Source organism: Lithobates pipiens, unplaced genomic scaffold (genome assembly GCF_037356315.1).
Source record: "Lithobates pipiens isolate NorthernLeopardFrog02 unplaced genomic scaffold, aLitPip1_a1.2 Scaffold_16, whole genome shotgun sequence".
NCBI lineage: Eukaryota > Metazoa > Chordata > Amphibia > Anura > Ranidae > Lithobates > Lithobates pipiens.
Window position 1 is genome coordinate 329,980,696 of NW_027507748.1, and position 23,782 is coordinate 330,004,477.

A 23,782-nucleotide genomic window follows, 5' to 3' on the forward strand; every position below is an offset into this window, starting at 1 on the left:
ACACATCCCCAACTCAGGAACTTACAAAGTTCAACTTTGCTAAAGTGAAGGCCATATGAGACATTAGTATTCCAAACTGTATTGATGTTGCCTTCCTCAGATGGGGTGATCTCACCCCTCTAAAAGCAAAAATTTGAAGCCACGTACATGTAGAGGCATAACTAGTAAATGTCCCTTATGATCCCCTGCCAAAAATGTGTGTAGGAACAAACAGGTTATTTCTAGAAGCCCCAAAACATACAGTGTGTCAACATGTGCTATCTCCCATCACGGGATATCAATGTACGCATTCTGTGGGTGCAACCTCTTCCTCCAAACTAAAGTAGGTGAGAGGAAGGGGTTGCCCCCCCCAAAACACATCTATTGATACTAGCACATGTTGCCACACTGGGGCTTATTTCAGAAAGGCCAAACCACTTTGCACTACAAGTGCACTTGTGCATTGTACTTGTAGTGCAAAGTGGATTGGCCTTTTTGCAATAACCCCCAGTGTATCAACATGTGCTAGCTAAAATCAAGAGGAAGGCAGCGATGGAGAAACTGTTGGAATTGGTGAAGCCTCTGTATCCCACGGCAGACATCAATTATTTGAAGGCTAAAATTGGTAGCCTGCGTAGTACATATAATAGAGAGTGCAAGAAGGTCATGGAATACCAGAGATCCAGAGCAGCAGCAGATGACATATATGTCCCCAGGCTGTGGTACTGTCAGACCAAACTGAACCACGCCAATCACGCTCAACACTTCCTTCCACATCGGCTGAGGCCACAGCTCCTGTGGTCCACCCTGGTCCTTTGACACCGGAAGATGTGAAGGAGCCCAGCTTGACCCAAGTATAGCATTGTTGAACATACTTGTTGACAAAAATTGAATTATGTTAACTAGACGTTATTAATCCCATATTTCTGCCTTAACAAAGTGGTTTACATATCAATAGACATTAGTGACCAAAAACGACTGGGACAAGAATGAAAAATGCTGGGGTCAGAATGATAGTCTTTTCTATTTGTTAACATTCAATTTGCAACAGTCATGAGCTCAAAATTGTGATTGATGACCAAAAACCTAAAAATATGTTCCGTTTTCATACACGAGAAAGTCTCAGACAAGAGGAGGCCATGCCCAGCAGCCAGACTGAGTCCCAGGTTCCTCCCCTACGCCCTCCAACTAAAAGGGCAAGGTAGTCCAGAAACCTGGATGATGCTATGGCTGCCTTCCTCGGGCAGACTTATGGCTGCATGACTGCAAACAAGTTAAAGGATATGGAGGAGGACAAATGCAGCATGTGCGAGGAGATGTTCCTTCAGCTCCTCAACAAGGGGAGGAAGGGCCAAATCACCTCGAAAACGCACATATGCAAAATAGAGCATAATCCTCCACCACCTCCACCGACACCACAGCCACCCTACCCACCACAGCAGCATTAACGGACTGTGGCTAATGCAGCCCCAACAAGGCCGCCGGGGCTGGGGATTATCAACACTACAATTTATAATTTTCTTTTTGTTTAATTTGAGTTGTTTTTTTTGTGCAGAGAATGTTTTTTTAATTTAATTTATTTGTGTGGAAGGAAGCGTTGAGAGCGATGGCCTGGGTTTGGTGTGGTCTGGCATAAAATGCAGGCTGTTGGGAGACCACATATATTTCATCTGCTGCTCCCAATCTCTCGGAGTCCAGGACCGTATTGTGCTCCCTATTAAATGGACTCCTCAGAATACCAATTTTGAAATTCATATAATTAATGTCTGCCCTGGGGTACAAACGCTTCACCAATTCCAACTGTTTCTCCATCGCTGCCTTCCTCTTGATTTTTTTATGACCTTGTGCTCCATATTCAAAAATTTTAGTTTTTTTGTTTGACAAATACATGGCTATGTGTTTTTACTTAACCACTTGCCGACCAGCGCACGCCGATGTACGTCGACAGAATGGCTCGGGCAGGCAAATGGGCATACATGTACGTCCCTTTAAATTTGCCGCCCTGCCATCGGGAGCATGCCTCCGGCGGCGCGCTCCCGTGCTGGTCGGGACCCCCGTGAGTTCGGTCGCGGGACCCGCGGATTCGATCGCCGCGGGCATCCCCGCGATCGTCTCACGGAGCGGCCAAATGAAGAAATGCCTTTGTAAACAGCATTTCTCCATTCTGCCTAGCAACTAGTGACGCTGATCTCTGCTTCATGTGATTGGAGCAGAGATCAGTGTTCACTAAATGAAAGCCCAACCCCCCACAGTTAGTAACACACCCCTAGGAACACTTAACCCCTACACTGCCACCCACTGGTTAACCCCTTCACTGCCAGTGTCATTTACACAGGAATCACTGCATTTATATAGCAGTGATTACTGTATAAATGACAATGGTCCCAAAAATGTGTCAAAAATGTCCGATGGGTCCCCCACAATGTCGAAGTCACAATAAAAATCGCTGATCGCCGCCATTACTAGTAAAAAAAAATAATAAAAAATTATTAATAAAAATGCTATAAAACTATCCCTATTTTGTAAACGCTATAACTTTTGCGCAAACCAATCAATAATCGCTTATTGCGATTTTTTTTATCAAAAATATGTAGAAGAATACATATCGGCCTAAACTGAGGGAAAAAAATGTTTTTTTATATATTTTTGGGAGATATTTATTATAAGAAAAAGTAAAAAATAATGCGTTTTTTTCAAAATTGTCGCTCTATTTTTGTTTATAGCGCAAGAAATAAAAACCGCAGGGGTGATCAAATACCACCAAAAGAAAGCTCTATTGTGGGAAAAAAAAGGACGTCAATTTTGTTTGGGAGCCACGTCGCACGACCGCGCAATTGTCAGTTAAAGCGACACAGTGCCGAATCGCAAAAAGTGGTCTGGTCTTTGACCAGCAAATTGGTCCGGTCTGAAAGTGGTTAAAAAAGGACAGTTTGTGAGTAGGCAGGTACATTTAAAAAATACAATGTCATATTAACAAGGGACACCAACATAGTTGTATCTTTGAGCTTCAAACATATGAGATAATAATGGTGTTGTGGTAACTTGACCCAATATATATATTATTCTGGAGATCACTAGAAAAAAAATTGTTATTCTGGAGATCACTAGAAAAAAATTTTAATACGTTTGGCAGAAATCTGTGAAAATCACCAGCAAAGCAGCTTCATTATTCAACCATTATAAAGAAGAAGAGAATGCGCTGCATTTCTAAATTTCATAATTTGCAGCATCACGAATGTGATATCTCCATTACGAACGCTAGTTTTGCAAGACCGACTGCTTCCGGATCGTCCTTGCTTCCGAGCATGCATGTTTGTACTTTGGAATTTTTGTCCGACTGACTTGTGTACACATGCTCGGAAAATCCGAAAACAGATATTTGTCCATGGAAAATTTGAAAATCTGCTAGCCAACATTTGTTGGCGGAAAGTCCGACAACAGTTGTCTGATGGGGCATACACACGGTCGAAATTTACCAGCAACAGCCTGTCATTGAACATTTCCCATCGTAAAATCCGATCGTGTGTATGGGGGTTTAGTAGGTGTCCCTCATTCTCGTTTCAAAATGTTGGGAGGTATGGTAAGGATAAACCATAGCTCCCAACTGTCCCTGATTTGGAGGCATTGTCCCTGATTAGGAGCAATGTCCCTCTCTCCCTCAATCATCCTCATTTGTCTCTCATTTTGGTCTGATCTATATAGTTGTATATAAAATGCAACTTTTATGTTTCAAAAAGTGTTTCCCAGTGCTAAACCTTTCATCCAATTTCTAAATTGCTGCATTTGTACATTTTAAAAGCCAATATAAAGGAATAGTAGTGGTAAAAAAAAGTCCCTTGTGGACTTAACCACTTTCAGACCGGACCAATTTGCTGGTCAAAGACCAGACCACTTTTTGCGATTCGGCATTGCGTCGCTTTAACTGACAATTGCGCGGTCGTGCGACGTGGCTCCCAAACAAAATTGACGTCCTTTTTTTCCCACAAATAGAGCTTTCTTTTGGTGGTATTTGATCACCCCTGCGGTTTTTATTTTTTGCGCTATAAACAAAAATAGAGCGACAATTTTGAAAAAAACGCATTATTTTTTACTTTTTGTTATAATAAATATCCCCCAAAAATATATAAAAAAACATTTTTTTCCCTCAGTTTAGGCCGATACGTATTCTTCTACATATTTTTGGTAAAAAAAATCGCAATAAGCGATTATTGATTGGTTTGCGCAAAAGTTATAGCGTTTACAAAATAGGGATAGTTTTATAGTATTTTTATTAATAATTTTTTATTATTTTTTTTTTACTAGTAATGGCGGCGATCAGCGATTTTTATTGTGGCTGCGACATTGTGGGGGACCCATCGGACATTTTTGACACATTTTTGGGACCATTGTCATTTATACAGTAATCACTGCTATATAAATGCAGTGATTCCTGTGTAAATGACACTGGCAGTGAAGGGGTTAACCAGTGGGTGGCAGTGTAGGGGTTAAGTGTTCCTAGGGGTGTGTTACTAACTGTGGGGGGGTTGGGCTTTCATTTAGTGAACACTGATCTCTGCTCCAATCACATGGAGCAGAGATCAGCGTCACTAGTTGCTAGGCAGAATGGAGAAATGCTGTTTACTCGGCATTTCCTCCATTCGGCCGCTCCGTGAGACGATCGCGGGGATGCCCGCGGCGATCGAGTCCGCGGGTCCCGCGACCGGACTCACGGGGGTCCCGACCAGCGCGGGAGCGCGCCGCCGTCGGCGCGCTCCCGATGGCAGGGCGGCATTGAATATTGGACGTACCTGTACGCCAATATGCCTGCCCGTGCCATTCTGTCGACGTACATCGTCGTGCGCTGGTCGGGAAGTGGTTAATTAACCTTTTTTTGGTTAATTCTCCTTTAAGGGGGTGTGGCGGGGGGCGTGTCCTATGCCTACATACATTTGTTAGTAGGTGTCCCTAATTCCCATCTCAAAATGTTGGGGGGTATGATACACCAAGAAGGGGGCAAGAGCACATCTTACTACACCCACTGGAGTTTTGCATTTCACAGTTATTTTTAACAGTAAACAGAGCTTATATGGTGAAATAAATATTTGGAAATCCATTGGACTGTTTACATGTTGAATTATAAAATCAGAGGTGTTCTGTCAGATTACCAAACCTGTGAGTTCATCGGGTTTGCCACTGCTTTTAAAATTCAACATCTAACCAGCCATTTCTAAATACTGCATTTGACCTCATACGTTGCCTTTACTGTTAAAAATAACTGAGGAATGCAAAACCCTGCTGGGTGTAACAAGATGTCAGCTTGTCAGTGTACCCTTACTGTGGACGAATGCGGGGTGTAGCAAGATGTAGGCGAGGTAACGTCACTTCCGTTACAAATTCTGACAGGTGGCCTAATCTGATTTAACAGCGGTCTAGCGCTTAGTCAGCAGTGGGCGTGGCAAAGTGACGAAAAGGTTGTGGGAGGGGCTGCGCGTCACGGCTCAGTGCTCCGGAGGAAGGTGAACAGACATGTGGCCGGGAATGAGGATGATTCGGCGCCAGCTCAGCTCGGCGGTCCGTGGGCTGGTGTACGAGAAGCACGGGGAACCGGCGCAGGTGTTGCGGTGAGACATTGACGCCCATGTGAGATGTCCTAGAGGAGCGCGGCATTATGGGAAGGAGCGTGGTTAGGAGCATCGTATGGGAGAAGGGGGCGTGGCTTGATGTCTGGTGTCCTTGGCGATGACGCTGTAGATGTATAGCCGAATGAGTGCAGAGCTAAGCCGGTGGGGCTATGGGGTGACAGCTATGGCAATAAATAAGGGGGTAGCAGCCAGCAATCCAGGGACAACTCCCAACCTATCAAGTCTGGAGTTCTTCTGTGTTCACTTTTTTAAGCTGCTATGTCTTTGCAGCACCCTGCACAGGTGTTTCTGTTGCTTGGGGACATCTGTTTTGCAATGGTAACATTTTAACCACTTCAGCTCCTGAAGATAGACACCCCCCCCCCCCCCATCAGGCCATTTCTTGCGGTACGGCACTGACAATTACACGGTTGTACCCAAATAAAATGGACAACAGACGTCCCACAATTTTCTTTGCGCGATTTTACAGCAGTGCATCAGATGGCATTTGTAGCAAAATTGTGCCATGATTGGGGTATCATTGAAAGTAACGGGATCACAAGCATGTCCCGAGTTTTGCGGCAATTACGCCCAGGGTTCGGAACGTATAGGTGTGAATGGAGCCCAAGTGTGCATCGGTGCAACATATCGGTGTCCAATCAGTGCAGCCTCATCAGCACCCATCAGTGAAGGAGAAACATTACTTATTTACAAAGTTTTATAACCAAAACGAAGAAACCTTTTATTTATTTATTTATTTATTTTTGTTTAGCAAAAAAAAAAAAAACCCAGTGGTGGTTAAATGGAAAGCTCTATCTGATAAAAAAAAATGTAATTTGGGTACAGTGTTGCATGACCATGTCATTTAAAGTGCGACAGCACTAAAACCTGAAAATTGGCCTGGGCAGGAAGGGGGTATAAGTGCCCAGTATTGGTGGTTAAATAAAAAGGCTGTAATATCACTTTAAACTCAATAAACCCCACATCATAATAAACTATCAATAAATGGTGTATTACATGCTGTTCATACTCGCTCAGCCACCATGGGATTTTGTTTTCTGTATTCTGCAAAATAACTGGTTGTTTCTGTTCTTGTCCCTAGTTCAGCTAGGGATTTTGCAACTGTGGTGGCAACTCTGCACATGCACAGTTTTCAGTAAGTTTTTATGCTGAGCATTTCCTCCCTATCACATCTGAGCAGCCCATGTGACTATAGAGTCACACCTGTAGGTGCATGCACAGTGGTAAATGACCGCCCATCCCCTCTCTCCTTTGTTATGCCTACTAATCAGCTAAACACAATGGGGGGAGGATATGACTTGTAGATTTATAGTGGCTTTTCCTCCCTCTTGTAAGACACAGGCTGGAGGGGTGTGACACAGCCTGTGACTGACAGAAGTCCACCCACACGATGTTATTTCCACAAAATAACGATTTAATTTCAAATATATATTATATATAATATTAATGCTGCTGGGAGCCGATCACATGACTGGACTGAAACATCCTGAGAATAGGTAACAATAGTAAGTATAAGCATCTTCCTTCTACAGGGTAAATGGTAGATAGAATTTAGAAGGGGGTTAGAACAGGTTTAGGCTGAGTTAAGGTACGTTCTTTTATAGCTGGCTGGAGCTCAGCTTTAAAGTGATGTAATGTAGCTATATACACTTATTTTTCTAAATGCATTGTAAGTACCCCATCCTCTTGCTTTTTCTTTACAGCGAAGCAGCACAAGTAGCCAATCATTTGTGCTGCAGGCTAAGCAGCACGCTGATTGGAAGAGAGCAGACGGGAAGATGAGCTCCTCTTTCTGCTGCTTCTAATCTCACTGTATAGCTGTCCATACACGATTCCTTTATTTTTTTTTTTTTTTATTTTTGTTCAGCCTCCAACAGATTTCCCTATCCACATAAACCAAGTGGATGAAGGAATTTGCCTCCCTACCCCTTCCCATTGTGTTCTAAGAGACGGCACCCATAGCTGTCAGAATACAGAGATCATCCACTGCAGCTGCTGATCAAATTTTCTAACCTGTGTTCATCAGAAGTCGGTCAAATGATCGAGTTGTGTCAAGTGAGGACAGCCACACAGTGATCCAAATTTAGCCATTTACTTAATTTCAATCAGTGTATGGACAGCTTAGTGTTATAAATGGCAGCAGAGAACGATCATGTCTTCTTTGCTAGACAGGGGGCAGAGTTGTCTACATAAATTTAAATCCTTTGGCAGGCAAAGCATCTGCCTTAGGCCTCTTTCACACGGGACGGATCCGTGAACATCCGCTTGCTCAGCAGGAATTGCTCCATCAATCCCCCGCTGAGCAGGCAGATGACAGGTCTGTCTCTGCACACTGTGCAGGGATGGACCTGTGAGAGCGTCGCTCTCCCCTATGGGGGATCGGATGAGGACGGACCGCAGAGTCCGTCATCATCCGATCCGCAGAGGGATGAAAAAGTAGGTTTTTCCTCCGTCACACTTTTTCGGATCGGACATGTCACCATTGACATCCGACGCTCCATAGAGGTCTATGGAGTGTCCATTCAGGTCTGCCTAAAAAACTGACAGGCGGACCTGAATGGATCGTTCGTCTGAAAGAGGCCTTATGTGAGTTTTTATCTGTGAATTTAACTGTTGGCTGGAGATCAGCTTTAACATTTTCAGTTGCATTTGGTGTATATAGTAGAAAACGGTTACAATTTCCGTTACTAGTATGTTAGCTGATATACTTATTGTTCTGTACTTCAGTTATTCCCATTTCCTTTGGAACTTGATGAATACTGCCTTGGAACTCGCTGATATGTCAGTCTTGCTCATTGTGATATTGTGCTCCGTATCCTTTATAAACTTTGCAAAAAAAAAACGTATTAAAAATGAAAAAACTGTCACAATTTTCAACTATTAAAAAAAAAAAAAAAGTTTCATTTGATTGTGGTTGTTTTTTTTGTTTTCCCCAATCGTCTTTCAGGACAGCCACCTTTGAGAGACACTGGCTCCTCCCCTCTTAGGAAACACCGCCTTCATTTTCATGATTTAAGCCTCCTCCTCCCTTCGTTCCTCAGTTATGGTGTTTCCTCCGGTGGGGAGACATCGCTAAGGAACCTTAGCTGAATTCGGTTGGTGAGACTGAAGCTATCCGAGCGGAGCCCCGGCCCCACTCGGTTACCCGACCGTCTATCGGTCGGCCCTTGACAGTCGGATCAGCGGGGAGCTGAAGCGTTCGTACTGTCTATACACCCTAAACTTCGCTTGGGGAAAGCAGGAAGTTTTACAGGGTCGTCCGTCCGTTCACCCGCGGGTGTTTTAACGGAACAGGCAGTCCGGTCGGCTGGGGAAGCTGAACTTTTGACTGACCTTTTTCTCTATACGCACTCCAATCTTCGCTTGGGGAAAGCAGGAAGTTTTTGGGGAGGTTCATCCCTGCGTTTCGCCCAGTGGGGCGCTGCAACGAGGACGTCCAAGACCCCCCTGTGTATCCAGTCGGCTGGGAGCCAGAGGCCGGACCGGTTGGCGGGCGACGTCAATTCCGGTGGGGGCGGACCTCTTCGTTGGTTCCGGACGCGGCGCGTAGAGGGGAACCTAGCGTTCGGCTGGTGCAGCCTCTCTTTCTACAGTTGCACAGGTAGCTGTTGGAGGCACGTTCGTACCACTCTTCCTCAACAGGAGAATGTCCAAGGCAGTGGCTTCGGGAGCTCCAGGAGTAACGGCACCAGCCACTCAAAGGTAAAAGCCCTGGCGAGGGGTTCCCTTACCTTACAACCAGTAGCTCCACTGGTGTTTTTTCCCCCTAGGTGGTCGGGGGGGAAGGGCAGTGCGTCTGGGATCCAGATGGAGATTGATCCTAGGGGAGGGCACTCCCGGTGGTCCTCTTAAGTAGTGCTGGTGTTTCTTTTTTTAGGATTTTATGCTGCTCTTTTATCTCTAGGTCTCTGAAGGACATGAGCAAGTCTCCCCTTGGTTCTAGGAGGGAGCGTCCTTCATATAGAGCCTCTTTGGGGGAATCCCTGGTTCAAAGGCACTTGGTAAAGAGTGTATTGAAGCACCGGATAGCTCAGTCAGACCTTTAACCTAAGGTTCCAGTGGCCTCAGAGGGTTCAGGTCCCTGTTTGAGCGCCATCAGGAAACAGGCAGCAGAACACGGTGCATATCTGGCGGCTTCTGTGAAGGTTCCAGTGGCCTCAGCTCCAGAGCACTCTTTCACCAGCACAGCAGAGTGTTCCACCTAACCCGATGGATGTTCCTCCTGCAGGTTAAGGGAGAGTCTAGAGGGTTCCAGAGAGGAAGTTGAGGAAGAAGTTGACAGTGCCGTCTCAGACTCCCAAGGGAATCTGATAAAGGTGAGGGCTTGGGTGGGGAACCCAAAAGAACCCCTCGATATAAACTTCCCCCTGGATGAAGTGGATAAGCTCTTGAGAGCTATTCATACCACTTTAGGAAGAAGGCATTGTCACCCCACGATCAGATGTACTAGGACCTGGGGGAAGCGGGTGTTCCCGGTTCATGATGTCTTGATCGATGCCATCAGGAATGGCGGGGTCCCGAAGGAAAACCTTTTTCTTTTCTGGTGCATTAAAGCAAAGGTTTTTTCTTGGGTGGAAGAGGAAGCTCTTGTCTGGAATAGAATCTCCCAGGTTAGAGACTACCTTTCTTCAGACGTCCAGGCATACTGACCTGTCCTCGGGGACATGGGAATACTTTCAGACCCTATGTTTGAAATGATGGACTCACTTCTGAAGGATGCATGGGCTTTTTCTCTTAAGAAAATATCTAAGCCTGCCATAGCGGCCACAGTGGTGGCTCATAATATGAAGTGTCGGCTTAGCCAGATTAATGCATGAAGCAATGACGGCAGAGGAGACTTTCTATCCTCCTTTCCCATGCTGCTTAAGGTGTTGGCATACGCTGCTTCGATTCAATCCAGGCGAATGTATGCAAGATCTTCGGCTCTGACCAACTCAGCCTGGAGGGCCTCAAGGCTGAAGACATGGCAGGGGGTCAAGGCGTCCAAGGCAAAAGCTCTGTGTAATCCCTTTTTACAGGAAACCTGCTGTTGGATGGATTCACTTCTGAAGGATGCCTGGGATTTATCATAAGAAAATCTTTAAGCCTGCCATAGCAGCCACAGTGGTGGCTCGTAATATGAAGTATTGGCTTATCCAGATTAATGCATGAAGCAATGACGGCAGAGGAGACTTTTCTATCCTCCTTTCCCATGGTGCTTAAGGAGTCAGCATACACTGCGGGTGCTTCGGCTCAATCCATGCGAATGTATGCAAGGTCCTCGGCTCTGACCAACTCAGCCTGGAGGGTCTTAAGGCTGAAGACATGGCAGGGGGACAAGGCGTCCAAAGCAAAGCTCTGGAATCCTTTTTACAGGAGACTGCTGTTACTGCTACTGTTTACTGCTGTTTGGGCCAGGTCTTGAAGCAGTGCTACATCGCACGGCTGATAAGAAAAAGGCCTTTCCCCTTAAGAAGAAATATGGGGAGCAGTAAAAAAGGGGCCTTCCTCCCCCAGTGGGAGATGATCACCTCCAATCAGTTTGTGTTGGGGATCATCGTAAGAGGTTACCGTTTGGAGTTTTCAGAGCTCTCCTCTTTTGAGACTCCTTGTCACTGAGCTGCCAAAATGTGCCCTTCTTTCCTCTTCAGGAGTTAGAGGAACAGGAAGTGGTAATACAGGTCCCAGCAGGATATATAGGAAGGGCTCCTATTCTCACATTTTTGTGGTTCACAAGCCTTTGGGAAAAAAGTTCAGGCTCATCCTGAACCGGAAACGTCTGTGTGTCTTAGTCACCTACAGATGGCTTTCGTTGGTTTTGGTCACTGGGTGAGGGCACCTCTTCCACCAAAACTGTTTCAGGGCATGGATAGTATGGATGCATACCTGCATATTCCCATTGCAGAGAACCACCAGCGTTTCCTTAGGCTGGCAGTGATAACTTCTGTAGGGGTGCTACACCTTCAGTTCAAAGCACTTCAATTTGGGCTATCCCTTTCCTCCTCCTATCTTCACCAAAGTGATGGTAGAAGTTCTGGCATTCCTGCGTCTCAGGGGAGTCTCGGTGATCGTGTGTCTTGAAGATCTTCTCCGGTTTGTACCTTCTCTGACGCAGTCGATTTGGGATCAACAGGTAACAAAAGACCTGTTAGTGAGCCTGGGTTGGCCTCTGAACCTAGAGAAACCCAACTTAAATTCCTTACCAGGGGGTCACCTTCCTGGGGTAGGTGCCGGGCTCAACAGAACAAAAGGTCTTCCCTCCTTGGAGAAGATCCAGAAGATAGACAGAGCACTGTTGTTTCTCCAGGGCAACCGTCAAAAACTCAGTTAGGCAGGTTGAGTTTACTGACAGCCACGCTCCTAGCAGTTAAGTGGACGGGGTCATGTTACCGTCCTCTGTAAACTATTCATCTTGAAGGTTTGGGACCACAGTCAGGGGTCTTGGGACTCTTCGGTTTCGGTTCCAACTCAGGTAAAGAGGTCCCCTTGGGGAAAGGGAGCACGTTTGTTACAAGACCTAGAATGGAGTTTCCCAGTATCCAGGGTGGTTACAACCGATACGAACGGCTTAGGTTGGGGACACACCTAGACTCCTGTTTGGTACAGGGTACCTGGGAGAGGAAGGAATCTAAGAGATGCTCAAATTGGAGGGAGTTGAGAACAGTAGATCTGGTTCTCAGGACCTTTCAGAGTTCTCTGGAGACTTCACGTAAGTCATGGAAACAGTCCCTTGGCAGTGGCTTACGTCGACAGGACGGGGACTCCTGGAGCGGATCCTTATGGGTCCTAGCGAAGGCCATCCTCAGATGGGCCGAATATTAAAATCCTGTCCTTTCAGTGATCTGTTTTGAAGGAGAGCAAATCCTGATATTAGATTTCCTCAGAGCAACCAGGTTCTCAAGCAGGAGGTTCTTCGAATGGATCACCCAGAGTTGGGGGATTCCTTGGATAGACCTCTCTTTTTCTCAAGGGAAAACGCAAAGGAAGCCATCTCCTGTTCCATGAACAGGGGAGATGGGAGGTCGGGAGCAGACACACTAAAGCACAGAGTTAGGGTTTCTCTAAGTGCTATGCTTTCTCCCCTCCCGTTCTGATTCCTGCAGGGTCAGGGAAGTTTTCAGGTGGAGATTACTACCTATTTTCTAATCACACCTCTTGGGCCCAGGAGGCCGTGGTTCTCCATTCTGAAGGGCCTGTCAGTGGAACCCCCCCCCCCCCGGGTTTTCCCGGTCTAGGAGTGTCCCTTTTCCCAGGGTCCAGTCTGCGGTCCCCAGGTGGATTCTTGCAGCTTGGCTACTGAGAAGGAATTGCTGAAGGGCAAAGAGGTCTCAGACTGTTTAATAGCCACTCTTCTGAATTGTAGGTAAATAGAAACTCAGACCATTTTCTTGACGGTATGGAGACGGTTCAACAGCTGGTGCTCAGAGAACTCCTTCAATGTGCACAGCCTCGTAGCCGTTCTAGAGTTCCTGCAGTCAGGGGCAGATAAAGGTTTAGCCCCATAAACATTGAAGAGTCAGGTTTTCGCTTTTAGCGTATTCCTGGAAGAGCATCTAATATCAGACCTTGGTATAGTAAGGTTCTTAGAGCCTTAAGTAGGCAAAGACCAAGCCTTTGGTCGCCCCCTTCCCAGTCGGGGTCGCTCATTAGTTTTACAGGTTCTCACAAAGGAACCTTTTTCAGCATTTGGAACCTGGCTGTTATGGTTGATCACTCTCAAAACTGTTTTTTGTGGCGATCACTGCGGCAAGGAAAGTGAGTAAACTCAAAACCCTTTCTGTTAAGGCACTCCCTTTCCAGACCATTCAGTTTTTAAGACCATTCTGGCCTTTTTACCTAATGGTAGTCTCTAATCCTCAGAGTCCGAGAGATTATGCTGCCTATTTTTCGTTCAGAACCAGTGAGCAAACAGGAACACATCTTATTGGACGTTAGAAGATGTGTCCTTCATTATTTTGGTTACACAAAGCCAGTTCAGGAAGTCTGATTTACTTTTAGTGTTACTTCCAGGGGCTAGGAAGGGTTCCAAAGCCTTTAGACGTACGCTAACTAGATGATTAAGGTCAGCCATTGGGAAGACTTGCGCGGTTGGGGTATTAAAGCCTCCAGTTAGAATTAAAGCACACTCAGCCAGGACAGCGGCAACTCCGCAGACAATGTGGGCTGGTGTGTCTCCTGAACAGATCTGTAGAGCCGCAACGTGGTTCAAGTTTTCTACGTTCGTGAAGCGCTATAGATTGGATCTTCTCTCAGCCAAAGACCAAGCCCTTTGGTCACAAGGTGCTGCAAGCAGTAGGTCCCACCCTAAGACAGGGTACTCGCTTATCCTCTCAAAGGTGGCTGTCCTGAAAGACGATTGGGGAAAAATGGAATTACGTACGGTAATGTCCTTTTCCAGGAGTCTTTCAGGACAGCACCGGTTCCCACCCAAGTTTTTTGCAGATCATCGGGAACTCATTACATGAGGCCGTCAGGTAAGACTTAAAAGTTTGTTTATTTGACGTGTTCTTGTGTCTCCCCAGTTGGCCGGAGGTACTCTGGAAGAACTGAGGAACGAAGGGAGGAGGAGGCTTAAATCATGAAAATGAAGGCGGTGTTTCCTAAGAGGGGAGGAGCCAGTGTCTCTCAAAGGTGGCTGTCCTGAAAGACTCCTGGAAAAGGACATTACCGTACGTAATTCCATTTTTTTTTTTTCCCAGCTTTTTCTGGGTGCCAAATTCTTGGCTTCTTGCTGATGGGGAAAAGTTACCCAATGGGAGTTGGTCATTTTGACAGTCAGGAATGCATGCCGAGCTGCCTATTCGCAGCTTGATGTCAGTAGACTGCTAGCAGGCAGGTAGATGTGTGTTTTTGCAGAAGATTAACAGCACATATCTTCTGTAATAAAGAGCTGCATGCATGCAGTTTCTCTTTTTACACATCAAAGAAAAGCTATAAGCAAAACCTTTTTTATTTTCATATATATATAATTTTTTTTTTTTATTTTATTTTTTTTGTGACTTAAGGTAGGGTTATAACCTGTCAGATTTTTTTCCCCCCACCATCTGTGTCCAATTGTTAAGATTTCGCTTCACTTTCTGTTCCATGGCCAAGCAGGAAGTGAGCGGAAACCCCAGAAAATTAAGGGAATTCCTTGGGGACCCCCAGGCCATCAAAACTAGTTTCCCCATTGGAAGATTTCCATGCTATTACATTTTTGGGGACAACCCAAAATTTGGGATTTTCTTTTACTTTCACTTTCAATGATAATAGTAAACAGGGCCAATAGAGAATGGGGGACAGACAGCACAAAAAAACTGAAATGGGTTTTGTGGAATGGAAATTTGGTGTTTTATATTGTAGGCCTGTGTTGCTTAGGAAAAACTCACTTAAATCTGTCTAAACCAGAGTCTAGCAGACATCCTGGGTGTGATGAAGTTTGAAACACAAAATCATAAATTATAATATAAATAATTATAACAGTATTTATTCAGTAATATCAAATCAAAGGCACTGAAATGTGCTCAATTGCTGAAGTGTCGCTGTCATTACTTTCAGGCTACATTCACACCTGAGTGTTTTCAGCTCATAAAATGACTGAAAAATGCCCAGCAAGCAAAATCCCATTCATTTCAATGGCACCTGTTCACATCTAAGCATCTTGACACCTGAAGCAAAATTTGCCAAGCTCAAAAAAGAACATGAGCTTCTTTGGGGCAGATTACAGGTGGTTTTCTGCCTTTTACATTGGTGACCTGAACATAAACGTGGCAAAATCACTGTAAAAGTGAAACTTTGAAATGCCCAGGTGTGAATGCAGCCTTAGTGTTTGACGAATTTCACCACAAATTACTATCGCTCAATTCTTCAAGTCAATCTAATTTATTATGACTGTTTTCTAGGTGGTCTTAAACCACTTTTGGCATAAAGGGACACTTTTTGGTTGCCATGGACAATCTCCAGTTTTCAGGCAGAAAGAACAGTGTATATATAATATAAAACTGCATGCGGGAGGGGGCGTGGCTTGGCAATGGCCGAGTGAGGACGTGTGCTGTGTGAGCTCCAGTCCTTCCTACCTTACCCAGCGACATAACACAGCTACTTTGGATGATTCGAGCGGTATGTGCCCCACCAAACGACACAGGACCAGATCGTCTACTGGTGGCACCCGCTCGAGAGCACAGCAACGGTCTATCCACCATTGCTTGCAAGACCCGAATAGTACCCCGCCCGGCGCCATTACTGGGTCGCCACGTGCATCCTGCCCTGCTGAGGGATCCTTACCTGACGAGCCGGTCTCCCCTACCTTACTCCCGGCCGTGGATCCTGCCCTGGAACCAGCGAGACCCCCCGATCGCCGCAATGGCTGGCGTTCCGCAACACTTACCCGATGACCTGCGGAGGATATTGCAGGCCTTGCCTACCAGGGCAGACTTCGAGGCCCTCCCCTCCAAAGCGGACATAGAATCCCTCATAACACGGGTGGAGGAGGCCCATGCCCGCGACATTCAGGAGGTAAGAGGGGACATTCAGGCTTTGTCCGTCAGGAGCAGCGACGCTGCAATCCCTCACGCAGCGGGTGGTAGAGCTGGAGCAAGCGCGGAACATACAACAGGCCTCCACCATAGATCTGCAGCTCCACACGGAAGATTTGGAAGACCGCAGCCGCCACAATAACTTGCGGCTGCGGGGGTTACCAGAAGCCACGGGAGCGGAAGACCTGAAGGCGACTGTAGTGGCAATCTTTCACAAGATCCTGGCTGTTATCCCTGCACCGCCGGTGGAGCTGGATCGAGTACATCGCACCCTGGGACCCAAGCCAAGAGACCCGGAGAGACCCAGAGATGTCCTTTGCAGGCTCCACAGGTACTCCCAGAAAGAGCTGATTCTCAGAAAGGCCTTGGAGCATGGAGTAGTGTGCTTTGATGGAGCGGCTGTCAGGGGGCTACCGGACCTCTCCAGAGCTACGCTTCAGAGGAGGGCATTGCTGAGACCTGCCTTGGAGATAGGCAGGCGACGGGGATGCACATACCGCTGGGGCTATCCCCTGGCGGTCACGTTCAGGAGAGACAATGGCTCCTTTACTCTGCGCTCCCCAGAGGATTTACCAGTATTTTTCACCTTTTTGGGGGTTGATCCTGTACCCGTTCCTAATTGGCTGGAAACCATCCCACATCGAGTATACCGCCAAAGCTCTGCATCGCACCGTGGCCATCTTCCCCTGCGCCCGTTCCGGGCAAGGAGGCAATCGTGGACAATGTTGGCAGAGGGATCACGTGAGTCATAACTACCTTCTGCCACGTTTATTCTGGACCTAGAGAGGGACATATAGGTACTGATGTCCCTGGGCGCCACTCCCTCCCCCCCCCCCCCTCCCCGATATTGTAGTTCAGTTCTTTACTTTTTATTATTATTATTTGGGTATTTTCTTTCCACACTACCCCATGGGTTTTATAGAGGGAACGGTTGACGCCCCCCCACGCCATGGCTCTCACGGATCTCGCCTCTACACACTAACTGCCTTGTATGCTCCCCGTCAGTATAATGGAGCTTTTGGGGAACTCCCGCTTAGTACGCGACTGGAGGAGGTGGGGTTTGTAGGAGGCTTGCCTAGCCAAACTCGTTTGCGCTAAATGAAGGACCTGCCGGGTTGCTGGGCGGACCCCCCCCCCCTCCCAGAAGTGATGCCTCTCCATTTGGGGGAGGAGAATTTCCCACTTGCGTGGCTCAGATGAATCTACATGCAACCATGTATGTGACTAGGAAGGAGCTTGGCATGGCATCCGCTCCCAGGAACACATTTTTCACTTGATGTGGGGTTGCTTCCATGCACGTTGCTGTTCTGGGGGTGGGAACTGACACCTACTGAGCTGAGAGAGGTTTCCCCCTCGGGGGTGGCCTTACGTGAACACGGGGACAGAGATTTGGGGGGCGGCTGTACACTACTCCCGCTTGCTAGAGGACCCCATAAGCAAAATCTTGAGTGACTGCTACCGGGGAACTGGGGACGGGGCATGTCTAAGCTGGAGGGGGGGATAGCCTCTGGCATGGGGCTGGCAGTTTTTTTTCCCCGGTGGGGGGTGGGTTGCCCGACCCGTTTATATGTTATGGGAGTATTCTACAGGTACCGTGGCCATATCAGTTCTTTTAGAAATATCCGGCCCAGTGTTTGCAAACTCTGTTGGTATGCACATTGATGATTGTTCTATGTTGAGACTCTGTATTTGTTGTATGTAGTACATTTTTTGTATTGTAGCTGTCATTACAGTCCATTTATTATAACTTGTTATAGTCTGGGTGAGGGGGAGGGCTGGTAGCCGCCCCGCTGGTCCTTCCTTTCCCTAACCCCACGTAGGAATGCGCTCGGGTACCGGTCTTATACTGGTGAGCGCATTAGCACCATTGTGCTGTAAATTTAGAATTGCGCTGTTCTCCCTCTGAGAATAAGCTAATTGCTGTTTCTCCTCTCCCTCCTTTCTCAATCTATCTTTCTACTTCTTTTCTTTCTTCTTCTCCTTCCCCGTTTTTACCTGTAACCCCCCCTAGTCCTTTCCCCGGGGACCATGGAGGCACTGACTATTCTCTCCCTAAATGCGCAGGGTTTAAATGTCCCTGAAAAAAGACGTATGCTTTTGCAGGACTTACGCCGGCTCAAGGTGGATCTGGCTTTGATCCAAGAGACCCATTTTAAGGGAGGAAACTTGCCCCTTTTACGGAACAATCTATACCCAACTGTGTATCACTCCACCAATGGGACTACTAAGTCCAGGGGAGTCTCCATTCATATAGCTAGACATGTTCCCTGGAAATGCTTAGACGCAAAAATGGATCAGGAGGGCAGATTCCTGTTCCTCAAGGGCACGATGGGGGGGGGGTAGAAGTTACGATTGCAAATATATACACACCCAACTCCAACCAAGACCACTTCATTTCCAAGATGCTGACTACCCTACAGACGTTTGTCTCAGGCCAATTGATAATAGGAGGGGATTTCAACATCCCATTGATACCTACGGAAGACGCATCCACAGGGCACTCCTCAATCACCCCTAGTGTCAGGCATCGCATTGCATGTTCCATACACAGAGCACAGCTGATTGACGCATGGAGGCTACTTCACCCGTCAGAGAGAGATTATACATTCTACTCTGCGCCCCATAGCCATTATTCCAGGATAGATTACTTTTTCATACCTCACGACCAATTACATGCCCTTAGGGGCTCCTCCATTGAACCAATCACGTGGTCTGACCATGCCCCCATTCTAATCTCCTATTCCCTGACTGATAGCCACACAGCTAAGGCAAGGACGTGGAAGTTGAATGAGAGCCTGTTACAGGACAAGGAGGTGCTCCAAGATAGGGTCAGGGAACTGGAGCATTATTTTATCAATGACACTCCTGACGGTAGCCCCGGAATAGTGTGGGAGGCACATAAGGCGGTCATACGTGGGGTGCTGATAAAGCATGGGGCAAGCATCAAGAAGAGACGCACTGCACAATTGACGGCCCTACTTAAAGACCTTCATCTGGCTGAGGCCAGACATAAACACACCCAGACTCCGGCTGGCGAAACGGAACTCAGGCTTCTTAGGATTAAAATTACTGACTTAATGCAATTTCGGGCTAAGGCGTCCCTACAGAAGTGTCGACGAATTTCATACGAGTCCGGCAATAAGTGTGGTAGGATCCTAGCCCAAACATTAAAAGACCAGGCGCTCGCGAGTTATGTACCTCACGTTACGACTCAGCACAACCAAAAAGTTACCCTTCCCCGTGAGATTGCAGGGGAATTTAAGAAATTTTATGGGTCTCTGTATAACCTACAAACCCCCACCCTCTCACACATTCACATTGAGAACTATTTGACTGACTCCGACATGCCCAAGTTACCAGAGGAGGTGTGTATGTCCCTAGAAGAACCTATTACCATGGAGGAATTGCAGGCGGCGGTGGGAGCGGCGAAGGTTGGGAAGGCCCCGGGACCGGATGGGTTCACTGCCCAATATTATAAAACGTTGCTACCGTCACTGGGAAACTTTATACTTAAATTCTTCAACTCGTTGGGGACTACTCAGACATTTACCAGGGAATCCCTGCTAGCCCACATCACAGTACTCCCGAAAGATGGGAAAGACCCCTCGCAATGTGGTAGCTACAGGCCGATTTTGCTACTCAACGCGGACCTTAAGATATTCACAAAATTACTGGCATCCAGGATCCAGGGCCTTCTCCCGTCCTTGATCCATCTGGACCAAGTTGGCTTTGTCCCCACCAGGGAGGCACGGGATAATACGGTTAAGGTTCTTAACCTTCTACATGTAGCCAATAAAACCAAGACCCCCCTGTGTTTTTCTGGGTATGGACCCGGAGAAGGCCTTCGACAGGGTGAACTGGAGATTTATGACCTCTGTTTTGCGACATGTAGGTTTTGGAGATAGGCTAATGACTTTGATTAGCTCTATTTACTCCAATCCGTCGGCCCGGGTCCGGGTCAATGGGGTTCTGTCCGAACCCTTTGAGATACGTAATGGAACTCGCCAGGGGTGCCAACTGTCCCCTCTCCTTTTCGCCCTGTCGCTGGAACCTTTCCTGCGCAAGGTGCGAGCCAATCCGAATATTACGGGAATCCCAGTAGGAGACACGCAATATAAAATTGCTGCATATGCAGATGATATGTTATTTTCATTGACCAACCCAACGATTTCCCTCCCCAACTTGCTGCAGGAATTCAGAGACTATGGCAACATCTCAAATATGAAAATCAATTTCCATAAATCAGAGGCGATGGGCATAGGCCTCCCCCCCGCACCTTATTGCAATGCTCCATCTAGATTTAAAATTTTAAATGGACCCATATAGCCCTTAAATATCTAGGAACGTATATCCCACCAACTATGTCCCAAGTCTATGCCCTAAATTTCCCCCCACTGCTATCAACGATGCGTACCCTGCTTGCCAAATGGAACAATGGTTTACATTCTTGGCTGGGCAGATGCAACATCGTTAAGATGTGCATCCTCCCTAAATTTCTCTATCTTATACAAGCTTTGCCGATCCATATTCCTTCTCACTACTTTTTACAGGCCAGGGCCTTATTATCAGACTTTATTTGGGCTCACAAAAGACCTAGACTTAATTACCGCCAGCTGACCCGACCGAAACAGGGAGGATTAGCGATACCATATCTTCGTAGATATTATCAGGCCGCCCATCTGACCAGACTGATAGATTGGAACCGACACCAAAATACCAAACTGTGGACTCAGTTGGAACAAGCCCAAAGCGGGATAGCACTGAACAGAGCACCATGGTGCCACAATAGCTTACCAGGCAGTGTGAAAGGCCACCCTATTATAGGAGTGACCTCGCGCATATGCGCGTCTCTCTTCCTGAGCGCCAAGCTTGTATCGCAGGCTTCCCCGCTTCTGGGGACCCCAGAGTTCTCGCCCGGTCTTACGGACCCAGCGTTTCGTTCACTTAGGCAGTCTGGGATCTTCCAGGCATCTCACTTCCTTACGGGGGGGTAAATGACCCACTTCTAAGGTCCTTATGGACCCCCAAGGTCAGTAGAAATTGGACTTTTTGAAAGCATCACAACTGAACCATTTTTTGCAATCTTTGACTCCCCCTGGTAGCTTCACCCAAAATGTAACCTCTTATGAAGTCTACTGCTCGGAGGAAGGCGCAATGCCCCATGCCCTGTCTACCACTTATCAATTATTGATCACGTCGCCGGACGATTGCAATCTGAGCTGCCTCGAGGCTTGGGAGAGACACGCAGTGCAGATTCTCGACCCGTCAAAAGCAGAATATCCTACATTTTACACACAAATCTTCCATCTGCACAAGAACACAGGAGACTAATTTCAAAATTGTAACCAGATGGTACAATACTCCGGCGAAACTGCGCCGGATCTTTCCGACATCATCAGACAGATGTTGGAGGTGCCGGAGGGAAGAGGGGACGATTCTCCACATCTTCTGGAGCTGCCCTCTGTTGGAGCAGTTCTGGAAGGCAGTCAGGGGAATGATCTCAAAATTTACTGACATTCCTATTCCAAATGATCCTGCCTTTTTTCTGCTCCATGCCACGAATGGTTCCCGAAAGAGATATAAGACTTCCTTGATCCGTCATCTATTAGATGCCGCCAAAGCGTGCATCCCTCTGAAATGGAAACGCACGCAACCACCGACAATTGGTATGTGGCTTAAAAAAGTCGAGGACATCAAAAAAAATGGAAGACTTAATCTTTACAAACAGGGGCCAGAACGAGAGATTCACTAAGATATGGTCGGGTTGGAACGTATTTATATTTTCAAGGGAAGGTAGGGCTCTCTTGGATGAGGATTTATCCCGGTTATGATTCTCTAAAAGAGCGGACATACTACTACTAGCGGGCCGGGTGCTCGGAGATAGGTGCTCGATATGGGGGGTTGCGCTGCCTCCATGGACCCCATCTCAGCCCTACCCTCCCCTTCACTACCCTCTGTATTCCCACCCCCCCTTTTTTCCCATCCTTGCACCCTTCCTTCCCCATCTTCTTCTTTTGTCTTATTCTCCTACTAACTCTTGTCTTATTCTCTGATTTCCCTTTTTTTTTCTTTTAAGGATTTGGGCCGGGAGAGAACGTTGGAGTGTCCTCCACGCCCATACTATCTTTTCTTTCTAAAGATTTTGAAAATCGGGGTGAGATTTATGGGGCAGATTGATGTCTTAGGTATGTTTTTGGTAAAAGACTCTGACCTTTGCGGTACGGAGGAGGGGACACCGCAACTGGAGAAGCTCTTTATTATGGAGCAGAAGAGAGCCTTACATGGACAAAGCAGAGGTATCGGATGTCCCTCTTCCATTGCTCCACAGGTTAATGTGCCTCATGTGCATGGTGTATATCTTTCGTTGCTGCAATGGTTTATCTCTATTGTTATCTGTTCACTGTAACATTTACATGTTTTGCTCCATGTTTCTCTGCCCTTTGAATAAAGAAAAAAATTTGGAAAAAAAAAAACTGCATGCGGGGCACTGGACAAAGCACTAGGGACAAATGGGAGATGAAATAATTTGATACGGTAATGCTGGGGACAAGGTAAGTAAGCTGAACATGGATCCTGCGATGCAATCACAAGTGTGGCTCGGGGTTACCGCTTTCGGTAATGAAAATTCACCCTGAGCCACACTTGGGAATACCGCCAGGCATGTACTGGCCATTGGGACTACAGGGAGTTTCCCGGTGGGCCGATGGCTCAGTGGGCCGGTCAGGTGCAGTCCTGGAGCCACCCCTCTCTGACAGTGAGTGATTGCGATTTCACTCCTGTTAGGAGGAGCAGCTGCCGTCACTTGTGGAGAGAGCATTAGGCTTTCTGCTCCCTCCAGCCTGCAGAGGGAGATGGACAGCTGGCAGGCGTTCCATCCTCTCTTCCCCTTATCACTTGCCGCTTATCACATGACTGGAGAGAGGAACGAGAAGTTGCCTTCAAAACTGTGAGTACACATGGGAGGGGGAGGAGAGGGAGGACACCCTGATGTAAGGGGAAGTGCTGATGGAGACACTCAAAATTAAAGTGGGCTGGCCATGATGAAGTCCAGGGCCAAATCTTTGTCCCAGTCCAGCCCTGAATACCGCCAGGGAGGTTAAAGTGGATGTAAACCCTCAAATCTACACAGGGTTGAAACAAATCTCCCTACATACGTTTTACATGTATATTTGCTGTCTTCACCTTTTATATACTGTTTGGAATGTTCACATCGTGTTAGAACTTTCACTTCCTCATTCAGCAGTAGCAGTGTAGTGTTGGATTGCACTGGGAGACAGCTGATTGGAGGAAAGGCATCCCCTCATAGACAGAGACTTTTTCTTTTTATCATGTGTTAGAGGACTTGTCAGAAGTTATCATGCTGATAACAGAAGAAAGGAGCAGGAGAAAGGCATGGAACTTTGTGCTTTTGAAGAGAGATAAGAAAACGCTGCAGATATGTGCCCAGCTCAAATGCCATAAATTGGGTTTACAGCCACTTTAAGTTTAGTTCTGCTTTAATGATTAAAGTGAACAAAAAAAGACTACCATACACTGTAAGTCCCTTGAAAATGAACCAGAAAGGGGAGAAATCATTGTTCCTTCAGCTAGTTTTGGTGTGTAGCAAGCAGCTAAAAGGCCCTACTGTACACCGGTTTAAAGGGAAAGCAAAAGGCTATATATGAATCTTAAAAACGCTACTTTCTCCCT

The 23,782-nt window shown here is 46.9% G+C and overlaps 1 protein-coding gene across 4 annotated transcripts in view; it reads left to right on the top strand.

Moving 5' to 3' along the window:
* Positions 1 to 5,414: 5,414 nt before the first annotated feature.
* MECR (mitochondrial trans-2-enoyl-CoA reductase) overlaps positions 5,415 to 23,782 on the top strand; it is a 54,743-nt gene continuing 36,375 nt past the window's right edge. For all 4 annotated transcript variants that reach the window (XM_077481762.1, XM_077481763.1, XM_077481764.1 and 1 more), the window contains exon 1: positions 5,415 to 5,579. In XM_077481762.1, coding sequence (XP_077337888.1) covers positions 5,485 to 5,579 — 95 coding nt within the window. In that variant the 5' untranslated portion in view covers positions 5,415 to 5,484. The remainder of the gene's footprint in view (positions 5,580 to 23,782) is intronic.